Below are 13,917 nucleotides of genomic sequence, written 5' to 3' on the forward strand. Positions count from 1 at the left end.
TAGTATTATAACAATGAGGGAAATAGAACTTCCTGATGTTGGCGTACGGGCTAAAAACTATTACAACGTGAAGTTATAAAATGCGAATCGGAAAAGAAGTGAGAAAGTACACTTCCTCGTAGGTTTTCAATAGCTCTTTTTTCTTCCTCTTAGTCAATGAAGTCCCTAGAGCTATTCTCATGCGATTAAGAGACGGCAACACTGATTCGAATTTGAATTTGATTGTTTTTTCTATTAGAGCATTTAGTTCCATTTTGTTTTGATTTTTAGTTTTGACTTGTGCAGTCGTTTGTCGGCTGGGCCTGGTCGGGTCAGTATTTCTGCAACCTTTTTGTGTATGTATTTTCAAAATTGTTTTTCGGCGCTCACTCATCGACCAACTAACGGCTTAGTTAGATTGAGTTGATATGCAATAACTTTGGTTGGTTCAGTTGCATAAATAAACCAATTACAGAATTTGTATGCTTCACACTTGAGTACAGTTAGAAACTATATAATATAATAGTTATAAACTACAGAAGTTGTTTTTACACAAGTTAGTGATTATAAAAACAACCTCTAGTCAAATTTAAATTAATGATCATTAATTAGCTAATTAATAAATTCATTAATTCCCTATAGCAACAATTATAAAATGAAAATTTTTCATATGATATAACCTCGGTACAACGCTAGATGTAAATTTGTTTGCGTTAAACGTACGCACGTATAGATACTGAGTGATTAAGTAATTTCATACAATGGAGATTATTTTAAAAGGTATGTACCCTAGTATGTACCTAATTTTTAGTGCACTTTCACTTTCAAAAAATAAAAAGTGAACTTTTATTGAAAAACACTACGGGGTACACATGCAAATTTTACTGACACACACTCACCCCTGACTAATTTTCTTCGGTCACGCTTCTAACTTAACGCTTTCTTGACTTAGTATTTAAACTTTTTAACCGTACTATTACCAGCATTACCAGTTGACAAGTTATGGGTGTGCGTATAATAGTCTATCTCTGTAATTCCTTTCTACTTTCTCAAACCGTACCTTCAAAATAGTGCTAATTAATTTTAGCTGTCACCTTTACTCGCGGTACCACGACCTGATTACGAGCAAATCTGAATCATCCGTTTGGTTATGTAAAAGTTATTAATTTCGCGTTATCTTGCGCCAGACAGACGCCCACTACTTCCTATACAAGTAATCGGTCACGACTACATCCGGCCACAACACAGAGAGCGACAAATTCATTAGCGAACCATTGATTTAAGAAAAACATCAGACCACGTTTTTTTGGAAAAAACTTGCCATGTACATAATGAAACCACCCTGTATACCTCGTAATACTCAATACTAACAGACCGCGCAACTCTAAAGAAGTCCCTAGAGAAGAACTCTACTCGTATAATCTGAGGAAATCCCCATTGCAGCCGTTCCAACCACAAAAATCTAACAAAAACACGCCTACTCTCCAATCCTCACTCCAAGGTCCATTCCAAAGTTTTTCAATGTGGTGCAAGGGTTTTCGAAACGTTTAAAGGTACTCCAAAACGCTCAACGCACCTTCATAGCCCTTCAAAAACGTTCAAATGTTTAAAAACTGGTCAAGTTTATTTTAATACGAGACTGTTGAAAATCTTTGATGACGTCAATGCACTTAACGGCTCTTCGAAGGTCACCAAATTTTTGCAAAGTCCATTAAGGATCTTCAAGAGTTATCATGACTCTTCCAAAACCTTCAAGATTCGAATCAGGTTATTTTCCGGATAATTGAGGTTTCAATACCTTTCAAGATTCTTCGAAACCATTCAGAACTCTCTACAAAATTGTTCAAAGTAGGTACCTCAAGAATTTTCTGTGGCAATTTTTAAGGATCGAGATTCTGTAAAACATTTACATGCCATTTTATATCGTTTCATGACTTCAGAATCCTTCAGAACCTTATAGTGCTCTACGAACCCTTCAATACTTTTTACAATATTTTCCTAGACGTTCCGAAAACCCTTCAAGATCTTCAAATCTCTCATATCCTTCAAACCCTGAAACTCCCTTCATGGTCCTTTCAAGACTCTTCACTCTCCAACATGTTTATGGTTTTCCCGCAAGATTTTCCAAGTCCCTTCTTCAAAATTCGTAAATTTTCTACACTGTTCGCTACTCACAAATGGCACAAATACCTTTCAAAACGCTTCAACGCCAAACAATTAAATACTCTTTACGGCTATTAAAGATATTAAAACGTCTGAAAGTTCTTTAAGATTCTTTAATATACCTCTAGACCCTTCTGGGCAGTTCAAACAAGGCTTCATCCTCTTCAAAATCCTTTACATGGTTCAAAACCTTTCATGTCCGTTAGTTATGAACCGAGTTGCATGAAATTCAAACTGGACATAGCCAATACCATGTCAAATGCAATGTCACCGCTTCGTTGTCCATCTCCACTACTGTTCAAAATTGTTCAACTCAATTCAAAACCTGTCTCGTCGTGTCCAAAACACTTTAAGATTCTGCAAACCCTTATAACTTATTTTCAGGATCTATCAAACCCCAATTTTGGCATTGCCTATCATGTGGTGTCGGCTATCCATTTTGAAAACTCGTGCAATTCGTTGCATAACTAACGAAGACGTCAAAATGGCACTGCTTATTTTTTGGCCGATTTTGCCAATTCACAAACTTCTCTCTACAAATTTGATAAAGAATCTATCTGCAGAATTACATCGTAATTGCTGTTCTCTTTTAAATGGCTGGACGTGAAAAAATCCAGTGAGCCAGCGATTTAGGAGAAAGCATAATAGTCTCGTTTAAACAACTCGACGCTAAAAAAGTATAAAAGGTGTGACCCAATCTTTTGGCATTGCGCATTATATGTTTTTTGTATCAGGAACGCCCTGTGTAATGGGTAATGACTGTTTATATAACATATCAACACAAACTAGCTACGATATATTTTTTAGAGAATACTCTATATCCCGCGCCCTTTTGTCCAAGCGCCCTTATGTCTCGTGGCCTGACGGTCGCGCCCTTTCGGCGGCACCCTACTTTCCGGCTCCGGATCTACACGCCACATGTAACAAGCCCTTTGAAAATGGGTCAAATCCATGATCCCGTAGGGTCAAACCGAGGTGCTCTGCCGCTTTTTAGATCCGCTTTAGGGGTTTATTTGTTATTTGTGTGATATCCTTGCTTGTGGTGGTAGTGAAAAAATTACGGGTGAGTAGTGACTAGTAGTGGCCTAAGAGGTCTGCTATAATTGTCGATATGATTCATTTCGTTACATGGGCAGCCGGCAAAAGTTAGGTTATGTAAACTGTAAAGCTTTTCTTACAATTGATAATATGATGGAGTATAAAAAGTTCGTGATAACTAAAAATCTGGTCATTCAAAATTAAATAAAAGTTAATGAACAAATGTATTCATGATGAAGGGATATTAAACTGGAATGAAATTTTCGATGAAACTTTACTCGTTTTATCCTCGTTTTTATCTAATTTAAAATTGAGGATTTAATATATGGCCGAGATGCGAAAAGGGCACTCTGGATACTGAATCGATTAGACTCAACTTTTGGCATTGCGTATTATATGGCTAAATTTACGCCCAAATTGAATTTCATGCAATTCGGTTCATAACTCACGGATATGTCAAAAGGGCCTTCCTTATTTTTGGGTCTACATCGCCAATTCACGAACACCTACCCAAAAATTTATTAAAGAATCCGCCTGCAAAATTTCATCGTAATCGGTCAATTCGTTTTCGAGATATCGTGCTAACGGATGGACGGACGGACAGATACCGATTCTCTTTTCTTATGAAAAATATTTATCAGTCCACCGTGACTCTCGTAATTCTGAGGGAAAACGTCTGGATGTATTTTTTTTAAACAGTAGAGCAATATACACCCCCGTCCCACTCCTCTCGCGGGAACATTTTAAATATATTTATGAACCTAATTGCAAACGTTTTTATTTAAGAGGGTATTTAAATGAAATTCGATACATAGACATTTGGAATAAAATTTGGTTTTGTGCGGTCGCAGTGCCAACTTTCTTATTTATTTTTTTTGTAATCACTTAATTTCTAACTACGAAATTTAACCAGAGATATTAGTGAGCATTTACCGGTACTACGTGTTTTATAGCGTATATGTTGTATTTTACATTTGTATTATAAATCAATACTGACTGATAGGTAAAAAATACTACTACGCAAAATTAATAACTATGCAACGTGCTACAACGCTAAGAACACTAATTTACAGGAACATTATTCCGTTCTTACAAATCTTTACAAGTCATACCATAGTCTTCTAACAATGAATGCAATGTTAGCTAACTGCACGAAATCCAGACATCTCCTCTAGACTGTCCCGTCTGGCCATTCATTCGCAACAACTTAAATGATATAATGTGGGCACGGAATGCCTTTTTAGCAGTTCGTAGATTCATACGACTACCTTTTGTTGTAAGGAAATGTTCGGACAATGAACTTTTTTATTTATCTCGGCTGCATTCAAACTGGTTTTCCGCTTGCACAATATTGGTTATTATTACTAGCGCACGAACTTGTTCAAGACAACTTAAATGGTAATGTTGACTTTTCTAACTCGACTAAAATCTACAAAATTGTACAAATAAGAACTCTGCACTCTGGTGGTACCCTCTTAATCTCCAATTCCATATTAAAGGGAAACACAACGACAACATAATATACACACCGAATCCTATTGAAACACCTGACACAAGGGGTGTGGGATACGAATACTTTAAGGCTATGGAGAGGTATCGGGAAATAATTGCCCAGGTAGAAAGTGCGATATAAGGAACTTAATGAGCTCTTTAGTGTTCATAGGTTGATGGACATACAAATAAGGAAGAAACTTACGAAAATTTCCTGAAACGCTGTGTTAGAACAGCAATCGCGATGAAAAATAGGGGAATTAAACCTGGAGATTTTGTGTCCATGTGTACAGTGAACGATATGGATGCTGGCGTAGTATATATTGCTGCGATATTTATTGGTGCGATAACGGCTAACGTTGACCCATCCATGTCAGCGGAAGAAATCGTTTTTTTCTTAAGGCAAGTTTTGCCAAAGATGGTTTTCGCCAGACAGCAAAGCGAAGGCTTAATGGAAGAAGTTGTGCGCGAGCTTGGTGGGCAGTTACCACTGGTGGTGTTTGGTGGAACGAAGAAGCACATCCCATTTACGGAGTTTTTACAACGGTACGACAATGAGAACGTTTTCAGGGTGTACGAAGCTAACAGTTTGGAGGAAACTGTTTTCGTTTCGTTTAGCAGCGGTACAACAAGCAGGCCTAAAGGTATTTGTCACACCCATTCCTCCATGAGAGTTAGATACCAGTAAGTAATAACTACAAACCTTGAATAACGTAATGAATAATTAAATTTTAGTAACAATGGGGAATCCAAAACGTATGCCGTGTTCAATCCGCCATGGCGATCTCTATTCAACAGATGGATGCACGAAACCATACTCAACGGCTTTAAGAGAATCGTATTTTATAGATTCAATATCGGAGAGCTTTGGAAAATTTCAAATTATAAAGTAGACTTCATGTTAATTTCGCCGGTATCTAGTGAGGAGTTTTTTAAGTACCAGAAACCTCAGCATTTCGACTTGGAAAATTTAAAACGGTTGTTGATTGGCGGAAACTATACATCCAAAGATTATTTACTAAAGCTCCAGAAAATGTTTTCTAAAACGATTGTTTGTCCGAGCTACGGCCAAAGTGAAATATTTAGTACTGTTGCAGCATTTCCGGAAGACCAACGGAGCGACAAGCTTCGTCGAGAGTTTCCGACGTCAATTGGCCTCGCTAAAGATGGAATTTCTTATAAAGTACGTCGCCCAACCTTTTAGCATCGAGTATGGTATTCGATAATTTAATTGAGCTGCACTTCCAGGTGGTGGATACGGAAACGGAAGAAATATTAGGGCCAAATCATCACGGTGAACTCAGATTGAAAACTAAATACCTAATGAAGGGCTACCTAAATTACGAATCACCGGACCTCTTTGATTCTGACGGTTGGTACAGAACTGGCGATTTAGCTTACTACAACGAGCAGAGATGTTTCTTTATTATCGGTAGGGTAAAAGATACATTTAAATTCGGCAACCTTCACATTTACCCCAGAGAAATAGAGGAAGTTCTTTTAAGCCATCGTTCCATTCAAAACGCGGCAGTTCTTGGTTTGAAAGATGAAATATTCGGATACCTTCCCACAGCCGTGGTTCAGTTGAACGATAAGGAGCATAGTGTAAAACCTGAAGAAATTATCAACTACGTAAACACGAGGGTTGAGGATAAAAATCGTTTAAGAGGTGGCGTGAAATTCGTCAAAGAATTTCCATGGACACATACACTAAAGATACAAAAATCTAAACTGAGGGAATGGATTGAAAGCGGTGTCATTTAGATGATAAGGTTTTTATAACGTCTGTTGTATTTTACATTTGTGTTATAAATCATTACGGGCTAATAAAAATACTGCTAAGCAAAATTAATGCAACGTGCTACAACGCTAAGATTTACAGGAAAATTATTCTGTTCTTACAAATTTTTACAAGTCATACCATCGTTCCTTCGCGGAAATAGTTAAACCACTCGTATGGAGAAACATCAAATTATTGAACCCCCTTCTCGTATATGCTAAGACATAAGAACTGCCGTCCGCAAGCAACGCATACAGCGAAGTATCGAACTGTATTGGGTACTTACTCCACGGAATAGTTTGTAAGTCGAAGCATACAGAGCAACGATTCTCAAAAGCATGGAGTACGCCTTGCTTCGATAACAAATATTTTAGGCAAAATGAAATAATAACAAATTGTGATTAAATTCAAAGAGAAAGAAAGAAATGGTTACTACCTTTTGTTCATTGGGTTACTACCTGTAAATACACCTTTCAACAAACAAAACAACAGCAATAAACGCTAGAGCCAAAGCCATTACTCCGCTCGGTTCGATTCGAATACCGTTTAACACAGGTATAGTACTGTGCCGTTAACCGACGCTAAACTTTCTCCCCTTGCTCCGTTGCGAAAAATTCCGTGACTCCCCTGGCATCTGCGCAGAAGGGTCAAATCGGAAATTTCATTGATTGTTGATACACGAACCGCTTCGTATTTTTCTCATACTGCCATTCTTCAGCTGTGAAGGGATGTTTGCTCTAACCACAGGGTAAGTTACACAGTTTTTACGTAAGTACCCCAGCATTCAATCGCGGGGTACATAGAAATGCCTTTCAATTTTCTCCTCTATCCAAAAGCTATTTGAATTAACGAATATCGATGTGTAAAATTAATTTTGTAATTGAAAAATTGTAAATTGACATGACATTAATTCTAACTGACTAACACACGCACACTTTAACTAAACTAAAATAATCTCAACACTCCCACTTTTAGTTACAAGTTGCTAAACCTAAGCCAATAAAAATCATTCTTTTGGCATAAGGCCTATCAATGTACGAAAATATTGATGCTTATTCTTCGGTAAAGCCTTCGTCATTATGTCGGCTGCCTGTTCGTCCGTTGCCACATATTTCAAATCGAAAGTTCCATCATCGTACTCCTCTCGAATAAAATAATATCGTACATCGATATGTTTTGTTCTCTTATGGAATTCCGGATTCTTAATAAGTCGAATTGCGCTTTGATTATCCATAAGAAAAATCGGTTTGTCCAAAACGACCGGCAATAGTTCGGATAACAATCGATACAACCATATCAATTCCTTTATCGCATACGCCGCCGCCATGTACTCGGATTCAGTTGTTGACAGCGCCACTGATTTTTGACGCTCCGAACCCCAACTAATAATACTGTTACCAAGCATAAAAACATACCCAGATGTAGATCGCCTGGTTTCGATGTCTCCCGCATAATCTGCGTCGCTGTAACCACACAGATTCAAATTGGTGCCACTTTCAAATCGAATGCCCATATGTATTGTTCCTTTGATGTATTTTAAGATGCGTTTTACCGCATTCACGTGCGCCACTGCCGGTTTTTCAAGATGTCGGCTTGCATTACCAACAGCAAAACTGATGTCTGGTCGTGTGGCCACTCCTAAGTACATCAAACTACCAACTGCCTCACGATACGGAAAAATCGTTTCTTCGTCTGCATAAAAATCTCCAAGATTTTGTGCACTATCCGATGGTGTCGCCACAGCATTACAGTCTGCCATGCCGAAACGATTAAGTACCTTATGTGCATACGCCTGTTGATTTACGTGAATTGAATCGTCCGTTTGCTGTTCAATTTCAAAACCCAAAAATGATCTCACTTCGAACACTTTGACGTCGAATTTTCTTCGCAGGTGTTCAATTACCGGCAAAATTGCATTTTTGTTTTCTGCTGCAATCAAGCCATCGTCGACGTAAATAGCCAGCAATATCATACCTTTTTCTCCATTGTGCACGAACACGCACGGGTCCAATTTACTGGTCACAAAATTGAATTTTTTAATGAACTCCGTAAACTTTTTGTTCCAGCAGCGTGACGCCTATTTTAAGCCATACAAACTCTTGGATAGCTTGCATACTCGTCCGCTGCCATCGTCGTAACCGATTGGTTGATTCATGTAAACGGTTTCTTCCAAATCTCCATTCAAAAATGCTGTCTTTATATCAAACTGTTGTAATTTCATTCGTTTTGACGCTGCCAGTGCCAAAATCACCCGAATTGATGTAAATTTGACCACCGGGCTAAACGTCTCTTGATAATCGATACCATATTCTTGCGTTAATCCCCTCGCTACCAACCGCGCTTTATAGCGGTCAATGCTCCCATCTGAATTCCGCTTCAATTTGAAAACCCAACGATTATCAATCACCTTTTGTTCCTTCGGTGGATTAACCAAATTCCATGTGCGATTTTTGATGAGCGAATCGTACTCTTCGTTCATTGCCTGCTCCCACTGTATGTAATCGCTCGAATGAATAGCTTGTTCGTACGTTCTTGGTTCTTCGTCAATTGCTAACATGGCAATACGATCTGTTGATGCGAAATACGTTAACCGTTCTGCTGGTACAATATTACTTCGATCGCGCAGACGTCGTTCGATAATATTTCCTCTATCGATATCGCATACTGCACCATGATTGGTTGGTTGTTCCGGTATCATTACTGCATCATCAGCATCCAATTCATCATCCATCACGTTAGCTTTTTTATCTGCCCCTTTTTCGTTATTGATGTCCAGTGTGGCCATTGATTCCTCCAAAAGAAAAATCACGTCACGAGCTACCTCGATTTTGTTCGCCATCGGATTCCACACTCGATATAATTTCGAATAATTGTCGAATCCGACAAATATACACTTGACTGCTTTTGGATCCAGCTTCTGTCGCTTCTCCTTTGGAATGTGTACGAAAACCTCAGACCCGAAGATTCGTAAATGCTCGATTTTCGCCTTCTTATCGTACCACAATTCATACGGTGAATGTGTTTCCGAAACAGTGCTCGTTCCAGTTCGATTCAGCACATATACTGCAAAATTTACACCCTCCGCCCAGAATTTGTAATCCATTTGCTTTGAATGAATCATCGTCCGCGCTGACTCCACGATCGTCCGATTATCGCGTTCGACGCAGCCATTCTGCTCCGGCGTGTACGGTACAGTTCGTTGATGTACAATACCAGAATCGTTGAAAAATTTCTTCAACTCCGCATTAACAAACTCAGTCCCGTTGTCTGATCGAAAATAGCGCACCTTGTGTCCATTCTCTTGTTGCATTCGTATCACCGCTTCCTTAACCTTTGCTGCTACCTCCAATTTTTGCTTCAGAAAATATACAAAACGATAATGTGAAAAATCATCTTTAAGAAGTAAAAAATATTTCGAACCACCAATCGAATTCGTTTGCATTGGTCCACAAACATCCGCATAAATGATTTCCTCGTATTTCTTTGATTTTTCCTCACGAAGTTTGTAGCTTCCTCGATGATGCTTTCCATAGACGCACGCTTCGCACGCAAAATCTTCGTCTACAAAATCAATATCGTTGCTTCGTAGAAATTTCTTCACATGTGCGACGTTTTGATGTCCCATACGTTCATGCCATGCACGAAGCGAAATTTTCTTAACAGCCACATTTGCAATGGCTCCATCGACTTCAGATGTTGTCTCACATTTGAATAGCATTTGAAACAACCTTTCGCGTCGAACTCCCACTGCAAAAATGTTTCCATTTTTCAGCAATTTGCAAAGTTTGTTATCCGATTGTAATTGATAACCACGATCCATGGCCTTTCCAGACGAAAATAAATTCACGTGAATTTCCGGTACATACTAACACATCTACCATCCGTCTGCGAATCCATTGATTACCATCAAACGCAAAAAGATTGATGTCACCTCTTCCTTGAGCCATGATCTTTTCGCCATTTCCAATTATTATATGTGACGATGTCCACAAAATTATAAAACCACTCACGTCGATGACACATGTGGTCACTGGCCCCTGAATCCAACACCCAAGAGTCTTTGTCTTCAGTTAATGTTGTGCCATGACACACAAATGCATCTGCCAATGCACTGTCATGCTTTTTGCAGTTGTCCGAACTGTTCTGCTTTTTCTGTGGACAGTCCCGTTTCCAATGACCAGCTTCGCCGCAAGAAAAACACGAACCTTTTAACTTTCCGCTATTATTCGTACCCCTTTGGTTCTTGTTCTGTCCCGACGAATGACCCTTTTTCGAATTAGAATTGCATTTCTTCGAAAAATTCTGTTTGGCCATTAACGCTTCCACATTTTCTATCTGACCCTGCGATTTTAATCGAAGCTCCTCTGCCATTAATCGCGCACGCAAATTTGACATGGTTTGATTTTCCGCACTCGTCGATTCCCAAGCACTGTGGAAATGATTATATTCTGCTGGCAAAGCCATCAAAATTTTTGTCATAACCATCGTATCGGAAATATTCTCCTTTTGATCCTTCAATTGCTGCACAATCTCCATGAGTTTCGAAATACACGTTGCAATATCATCGCCCGGCTCCTTTGTGAAACTGTAATATTTTTGTTGCAAAAATAAAACATTTGACTTCGATGTCTGCTCGTATGTACTTTTCAGCGTCGTCCACATCGAATTTGCCGTATCACAATTCATAATTTGCAGCAATGGCTGTTTCTTGCACGCCGTTGAAATTGCACGTTTCGCTTTGGCATCGTTCTTCTTCCACGCCACGATAGCCGTCCTATAATTTTCATCCCTATTTGACGGTGGGGAATCAGTACCATCTACCACGTCGAATAGTTCACTAGCTTCTAGCACTTGACGCATTTGAAATTTCCACGTCAGCCAGTTGCTTCCGCCTTCCAGTTTTTCAATATTAACTCGATCGCTCTCCATTTTGTTTCTCCCGAATTCACTGTGTCTCAAAGAACCGATTGTCCACTTTCATACAATGATGAAATCACGACGAAATTGTTCTTTTCTCGACTGACAGTACAAGTGCAATGACGCTTTCTCGAAACAAAAAAACAACGAACTCTCCTCGTTTTTCAGCTTACTGTCCGTACGTACCGTGCACTACCTCGCGTTTTTTTTCGTTCTAGAATGTTCTTTCTAAAAATCGCACACAATGCCGTACGATTTCCAAACGTTCACACGAAAATAAAAACGAAATGCACTTACTTATTTGCCACCGAATGTTTTCCCGAAACCGTGCACAATCCTTTGTGTTTGTACCACACGATTCTAAACACTTCGACAAACAAGACTGCTTGCACGCACTAATTTACAATTATATTTTTGTACACACCATTCGCAGGAAGTACCGAAATGATCTTCGTGAACTGGGCTACATAACCTATTGAATTAACGAATACCGATGTGTAAAATTAATTTTGTAATTGAAAAATTGTAAATTGACATGACATTAATTCTAACTGACTAACACACGCACACTTGAACTAAACTAAAATAATCTCAACACATATTGTGTCGACAACACCTTAGATACGTTAAGCGCAGTCTAGTTATAGCAAGTCTCTGATCTTTACCCATTTCCTACGTTATATGTAAATGACGTTTGAAAATAAAATATAGTATTTCATTCGAAGTATAAGTTACTTTATGTGACTCGTATGAATTTAACTCGCCTCGCTACGCTCGGCGTTTAAACTTTCATACTCAGTCACATAAAGTGTAACTTATACTCCTAATAAAATAAATATCTATTACTCGAAATCGTATTTTAATATAAAATTCCAATTTTCATATAGAACTTTTGATTGGTGTCAATCTATCAGTGATGACAAGAGTCACTATGGACATTTAGCAATATGACACGTACGGCCGGAAAAGTGACAAGTGCGGCCGGTAAAGTGATAGGCGGTAGGAAAAGTCGATTGATCTGCCGCGGTCATGGAAACTAAAGTTTCCTCGCATAAAGTAGGTATGAAAAATTAAGGTTTCATGACGATTTTCGGTAAAACATTGTAAATATCAACGTGGAATTATCTTACCATACCACTAATAGATTTAGCAGGATATTTTTGTGGTTGACTTTTCATAGGTAGGTATAGTTTCATGTAACTCGATAATTGCAATTTAGCAAACAATATTACAAAATAGTATATTAAGTATGGAGAACGGTAAGGGATTTTTACCGTTCGAAGACAATTGTTTGGAGGAGGAGCGAAGCGACGACTCCAATTATTGTCTGAGAACGGTAACCCTTAACGTTCGACGTGCTTATAAAATTTTTTGCGCTATCGAAATTAAAATTATGCAACCAATATAAATATGCACTAAGAAATTAACGAGCAGAATAAATCGAAATGATCGAAGTGGTATGGTGTACATCACTAGGTAACCAGTTTATTTGTCAAAATTGAAATTAATGATTTCATAAAATTGTGCATGTGTCTGATGTAGTTTGCTAGCTTTGCACTTCCTTTATGGCTTTATGAGCGTCTTTCTATAGGAACCAACAGCACAAATTGTACGTTTAATGTAACTAACAATAATTAAAGATTAAATGTTAGACTGTTGATTTTGAACTGATTGTTTTTAAAAAGGCGTCGGTAAGTATTTTTTTACAAATCATACAAAGTTAACAACAAAGAGAGAAACAAAAGTATCCTATTACCGAACGTTATTAGGCCAAAAAAATAGAGGTCGATTAATTTTTTTTTATCAATTTGTTATCAGACATTAAGGGTGCTAGGGATAGAGGATAGGCAACACACAATGGTCACTGAAATTTGCAATAAAAGTCGAAACTTTTAAGTAATTTTTTAAACCCAAATATTAATTCTAACTAGAGGTCTTATCGGAGATTGATAGAGATAGAGAAAGTCATGGAATGCAGCGATTTATTTTTTTGATAAAATTATTTAAGTCGTGTATAAATGATAATCTTGAATTTACTAGGAACGCGCATACTGGCCTTAGTAAAAATAGTTATTTGTTTCATTAGTACAAAAAATGTCAGTTTTCGGGACGAGGAAGATAGTTGCTGGACGACGCGTTAGCGAAGTCCATCAACCTTCCGAGTCCCGAAAACGCATTTTTTGTACGAATAAAACATAAAATTTTTTCTCCAACCCCCTTTACTTTAAATTATATTCGAATTTAAATTTAGTTCACAGTTTCACTATACTAGTTTCAGAACTTCTGCTTTCTTGTCCTCACGTGTCATAGGTTGATAACCTATTCGTTCTTACCATTGGTTCTTACTTCTTAACGACTAGCGTAGGTACACGAATGCGTACACGTATGATTACATTTACTCAAGTATTGGTTTTGAACTTGATTGATAAGGTGTAGATGCTCGTGGGGGGGCTGGCAGCTTAGATCATTGATCTGAACCTGGCAGCATCAAGTCAAACACGTCAAGGTATGGCAAACTTAAGAAACTTTTTCAAATTTTGAATTCAAAA

At 38.1% G+C, this 13,917-nt stretch overlaps 1 protein-coding gene across 1 annotated transcript; it reads left to right on the plus strand.

Moving 5' to 3' along the window:
- Nucleotides 1-701: 701 nt before the first annotated feature.
- On the plus strand, nt 702-6,435 carry LOC116180022 (luciferin 4-monooxygenase-like). Its single transcript, XM_031499845.1, has 5 exons — nt 702-759; nt 4,680-4,795; nt 4,844-5,355; nt 5,407-5,854; nt 5,920-6,435. Exons 1-5 carry the CDS (start codon nt 741-743, stop codon nt 6,433-6,435), a joined length of 1,611 nt encoding a protein of 536 aa, XP_031355705.1. The 5' UTR covers nt 702-740.
- The last annotated feature ends 7,482 nt before the right edge of the window (nt 6,436-13,917 follow it).

The sequence above is a fragment of the Photinus pyralis genome, unplaced genomic scaffold, assembly GCF_008802855.1.
Source record: "Photinus pyralis isolate 1611_PpyrPB1 unplaced genomic scaffold, Ppyr1.3 Ppyr1.4_LG9, whole genome shotgun sequence".
Taxonomy (NCBI): domain Eukaryota; kingdom Metazoa; phylum Arthropoda; class Insecta; order Coleoptera; family Lampyridae; genus Photinus; species Photinus pyralis.

Coding starts and splice junctions, on each gene's coding strand:
- LOC116180022 (XM_031499845.1), top strand. Junction 4,796..4,843: donor ATCGGGAAATAATTGCCCAG/GTAGAAAGTGCG, acceptor TAGTGTTCATAG/GTTGATGGACATACAAATAA. Junction 5,356..5,406: donor TCCATGAGAGTTAGATACCA/GTAAGTAATAAC, acceptor ATTAAATTTTAG/TAACAATGGGGAATCCAAAA.